Genomic DNA, 5,003 nt, shown 5'->3' with positions numbered 1-5,003 from the left:
TACTCAGCTCCTGCGTTCACGGCCTTATAGGAGACTAGACGCCTCGCTGCGCCTCCTTCCTAATTGCTGATTGGTATTCTCAGTCACACATGAGAAGAAACCTGCAGAGACCCGTGTAAAAAGATGGTGGCAGATCGCCTCATTTGAAAGCACTGAATTACAAACAAACTATAATGCATTTGTAAAGACTCCCTGTAGATCAATGACAGAATCGCTTCGCTTCAGAACTCCTGCGATTCCCCCCCTAACCCCCCACCCCACCCCCCTACCAGCCTAAAGACTGCTTTAATAAATGTATTTTTGTTTTATTAGAATACATATTACCCTGCGTTTTATTCTTAAATCACTTGATTCCATGGCTGCATAATAAAAAAAAAAAAAGAGTGATATTAGTTTTTAAGAGTTCTCTCTTTAGAATCAATGGCGGTTTACATGTCAATTTAGCTTTTTTTTCTTTTTTGTCTGTTTTTACTGTATTATTTTTATTTTTGCGTACCTTGTTTTAGCTGTTCCGTTAGATTTACGGTCGCGCGAACAGTTTCCTCAAGTAAAAGCTGTGTATGTGTGCAATTAATCGTTAGTTTTAGTTAAGAAAACGGCGCGTAATTGTCTTCAGATGGCTCACCCTGCGGGAAAACAATCCTCATCTTTAGGTAGCTTGTTGTCAGCCGTATTATGGAGGCTTTGTCGAGCTGGGAGGTAATGGCCGACGGAAGAGGGAGCATTTTAGCCAGTTCATAAAATTCGCTGTTCTCTTTTTCTCGTCTAGTCCTTGCGGCCGTCTTGGATTTCTCCTTCATTTTCGGCGCCTCTGTCCTTCACGCGTCTCAACTAACGGCGGTTTAGAGCAGCAGCAATCGGCTCTGCTTCGTTTTCATGGTCTGTTTTATTCAGATCAACTTTAAAAAAGAGAAAAGAAAAACGAAAAAAAAAAAAAAAAAGCCGAAGAACGGATGTAAACATGTGGATCCAACGCGCGTAAACATCCCTGGAAATCCCGAGTTCAGCCTCCTCGCTTCAGCCGCTGGCCTTTATCCATGTCCTGAGAAACAGAGAACCAGACAAACATTTTTGTGGATAGCTGTCCAAGAGAAAACATATACTTTACTCAGCTGGACATTTAGTGAATACCTAATTTTAGGCTTTGACTTGTAGAATTTCAAGAAGCTCCAAGCTGCTGTAATCTGGCACATTATTAAAAAACAAAAACCAAAATAAAATGATACATCCTGACTACAGTGAATAATGGGCTATTTGACAAAATAAATATATAAGAGCAGAATTACATCCAATAAAAATCGTTGACTCGTTTTAATATTTAGGAAATAGTAAAAATCAAATCTGTCTGACGATCTTAGATTTGGCAATTCTCGCTTTAATGAAAGGACCGCCACAGGCCCGTCCGTCTTAAGACTGTCTATATAACCTTTATTTTCAATTTAACATGCAAATAATCTGTCGATATGTGACATTTACTAACATGTTTTTTTTTTTTTTTTTTAAGAGGAAACACAACATGCTACAGATCGCTGATGTAGCGTCAGGGAAGTGACACTTGACCCGACACAGATCCTCAAACGCGCACACCAGCGTGCAGTCCACTCCGATCGGCTGTGCATTTCTTTTCTAAAGCTGAATCGCAACGAAACAAGAAACATACAGCTGCATCGAAATGAAGCGAACGCGTTCATTCCTACCCGAGCGGATAGTTTGCGTTCGCTGATCCCCCCCGCACTTGAAGAACAATCGATCCCGTGGCCCTTCAACTGCAGCCTGCTGGGAATTTCACCTGTCCTGAACCGGGTTCAGTAGCAGTGGTCCCGGTTCAAAATTGCTCTCGGCTCCTCCTGGATTTCCACCTGGAAAGGCGAACGGGCCGTGCGTTGCATACGCCTCTCCAAATTACAAGACGCGCAACGAGTGGCATCGGGTGCCCACCAAACCAGCTCTCCTCAACTATCTCTGCGTCAGCTCTCCGAGCGGCCGAACGCCCGCCCACGGCGTCTCTCTACTCTGCTCTGATTGGGCGGAAGAGTTTGGAGTCGCTATGCGATTGGACACGCAGTGTCAGGTTTTCATCTCGCAAGGTATGTGCAGCCTTTTTTTTTTTTTTTTTTTTTTTTTTTCTGTAGCCGTGCACCGTTGAAGCTTAAATGTGATCTTGTTGTGTTTTAGTCATTAACGCGGAGATGATGGTTCCAGATGAAATAGATAAATCCGTGCCATAGCAGAGGGATTTCTGACAGGTGAGAGGCTAAACACGAGCAGGGGTGCCTCTAGAAAATTATGCAAGGGTTTGTGAGATGGGGGACCACTAATAATCTTGATCTGATCTTGATCTGATGGAGGGATGTCACTTAAATTTTGAAACGTATGTTGTATATATATAAAAAAATACATAAAATAAACATTCAATGACTATAATATTAAATAAAAATCTTGATCGTTATAATTTTTGGAACAACCTAACAGTCTGCAAGTCCGCTCCTTTATGCGCTTTAATTAGAACATGTTCTATTTGGTCTCTGTAACATTTATGTGTTTATGGTTTTCAAGATATTACTCTTTGAATTTTTGACCTAAATATATGATGTTTGTCAAAACTAATCTACAATGAAAATCGTAATTATTAAGATTTTTTTTTTTACCAATATAAGTTTATTTTATCAGTATTTAAGAATAAAGATATTTTTTTGAGCCAGAACATACTTTTTCTAGAACCCTTCGAAACCTGCAGGTAATCCAAGTAAAACAAATAAATAAACAAATAACTAACACAATAAAGATATGACTAAATCTTGTTATTCCCTCTCTTATTTCCACGCACTAAAATTACGTGTGTAACTGCCTCTTGTGTGTGGCCGTCCCCATTTGGCTGCGCCACTGTGAAAAACACCAATGGGACAGGAAAATACAAACAGCAGATGATGCGTTTACTGAACTTATGGTCGAAGATAACGCAGCATTTTTATCCCCCATTTTTAATTAATTAATTCTTGCAAAATATTGTGTGGAACCTCACAATTTCCTTCAAACATTCCTAATAAGCACAACCAACTGGATAATTCTGGTAAATATTGAGCTTTTTAAATTAGTGTGTATTGTGTCTGTCGAATAAATTCATACATTTCAAATTGAAAATAATAATAATAATAATAATAAAAAAAACATCCTGGAACTAGTCCTAAGGTAATTGTTTAATGTCAGCGAAAAAGTATTTAGCAGTTAGTTGAATATGATAGTGCGACACAGATACTATATCTGTGCCATTAAGTGATATAATTAGTTCTCATTAAGTGATAAAACGAAAAGTACACTGTGTATATCAATTTGGCTCCTCTTCGTATCACTTTGTACCCATGAGGCATCTCTCAGTTGCAGAGAGGTTGGTGACTCCCGGTGTAACGTAATCAGAAACACGAAGCCAGCGAAAATAAAGTACTGTAAGGGTTTTGAGTTTGAAGGAATCAGCGCATGCTCAGCGGTGCTGCTGGTGATTATCAGCAGCTTTCACGGCTTTTCGCTCTCCGTCTTTGAGTATCATTTCAGGGCTCTTTCCTATTCTTGATAAGACTCAGGTGCCCACCCACTTGACCTAAAATGCACCTTCTGCTTAAGTTGCGTCCCCAAAGTTAATGTTTTGGTCGTGAATTTCCTCAGACCCTCTTTCGGTTTACTCCCTATTAAAAGGTGCACTAAACACACAGAGGCTTTATTTGCCATTTGGAGCACCAGGTTCACGTGTGCCCTCGGGCTACAAGGCAGGCTCTATTCTCCTTTTTCTTTATTTAAATTCGAAATGGAAACGCCGAGGTTGGATTTGCATGATGTTTTGCGCCTGGAAACAAATAACCTCTTTTAAATCTCTTTCTCCCACTTTAAAAAAAAAAAAAAAAAAAAAAAGACATACACACACAATCTCATCAAGTCGGTCCGATTTGTCTAAAGTTATTTTGGAGCTGTAAATTTCCAAAAAGACAAGTGCAACACCGTTTACACTACGCGTCAACGCTTCCAGAGCTCATGTAATGGTCCTGTGTTCGCCAAGAAACACGTTGGTGTGAGGATTAATTTCCATGTTGTGAATCAGATGAGAGCGCCGCGGCGCATGTAGTTTTTTAATTAGTTGCTGGGCGCTTGGATGGAAAAGGAGGAAGGGGTGGCGGGGGAGAGAGCCTGCGGAGGAGGAGGAGGGAGGAACAGCGGGCTCGGTGTCGGGGGCGCGGACGCATGATGGTGAGCTCATTACGCACATAATTAGCGCTTAAATTGGTGCAGCATCCTGTCTTAATTGGAGACTGGCGCGGCCTGGGAGCAGATATCGCCTGTTTAATCTGAGCAGAGGCGTACACGAATGGTGCCCCTCCTGCTGCCACCTCCCACCGAATCAGACACGTGCAGAAAACCGTCGTTTTTGTTTAGCTTGTCAGAAACGCCAGCAACTGAAAATATAACATCTAATTAAGAACGTAAAGTCCAACTGGTTCCAACAATATGCTTTTTGAAAAGTAAGAATTTAATCTAAACCGCCAAAGGAGAAATGTGAGGGGGCCGTCAGATATTCTTACATGTTTAATATTTTTATATATTCGTTTAAGAAAGAAAATGAGAAGGGTTAGGAGTTAAAGAGTACAATTATTTCAGACATTGTTTTAAACAATCCCCGTGGTCCAGCTGTGGTGTGGCCAGTCCTGAGAAATGTGTAAGATTATGAGCTAGATAAAAAAAAAATAGCTGCTAATGTTAAGTTTTAAGTTGTAACTCAGAAACCAATTTGACGCCACATGAGGTCAGTCCGTCCATCCATCGTCCATCCATCGTCTGTACCTGTTTATCTGTGCAGGTTTCCAGGGTGTTGAGGGACAACAGGGGGTAGCAGATTGGTCTGATCAGTCTGAATATGTAATATTTTACATCTTCTGAACAAATGCAATCCATACCCCCTTGAAAAACACAGAAAGAGCCATTGAAGTCATCATGTTGTGGGCGGGGATGTTATGGTT

The 5,003-nt window shown here is 40.8% G+C and overlaps 1 protein-coding gene across 2 annotated transcripts in view; it reads right to left on the bottom strand.

Moving 5' to 3' along the window:
* Nucleotides 1–2,116, bottom strand: part of LOC103457458 (single-minded homolog 1-like) — a 10,286-nt gene extending 8,170 nt beyond the window's left edge. Inside the window, exons 1-3 of one of the 2 annotated variants that reach the window (XM_008397596.2) lie at nucleotides 1,698–2,116; nucleotides 1,132–1,184; nucleotides 626–1,042 (exon numbers count right to left, since the gene is read on the bottom strand). In XM_008397596.2, the coding sequence (XP_008395818.1) occupies nucleotides 626–800 (175 nt within the window). In that variant the 5' untranslated portion in view covers nucleotides 801–1,042; nucleotides 1,132–1,184; nucleotides 1,698–2,116. The remainder of the gene's footprint in view (nucleotides 1–625; nucleotides 1,043–1,131; nucleotides 1,185–1,697) is intronic. The other variant, XM_008397595.2, reaches the window with a different exon arrangement.
* Nucleotides 2,117–5,003: the final 2,887 nt, after the last annotated feature.

Source organism: Poecilia reticulata, linkage group LG21 (genome assembly GCF_000633615.1).
Source record: "Poecilia reticulata strain Guanapo linkage group LG21, Guppy_female_1.0+MT, whole genome shotgun sequence".
In the NCBI taxonomy this organism is placed as follows: domain Eukaryota; kingdom Metazoa; phylum Chordata; class Actinopteri; order Cyprinodontiformes; family Poeciliidae; genus Poecilia; species Poecilia reticulata.
The sequence above is the reverse complement of the archived record's forward strand: the minus strand, read 5'-3'. Positions and strand labels throughout refer to the sequence as shown.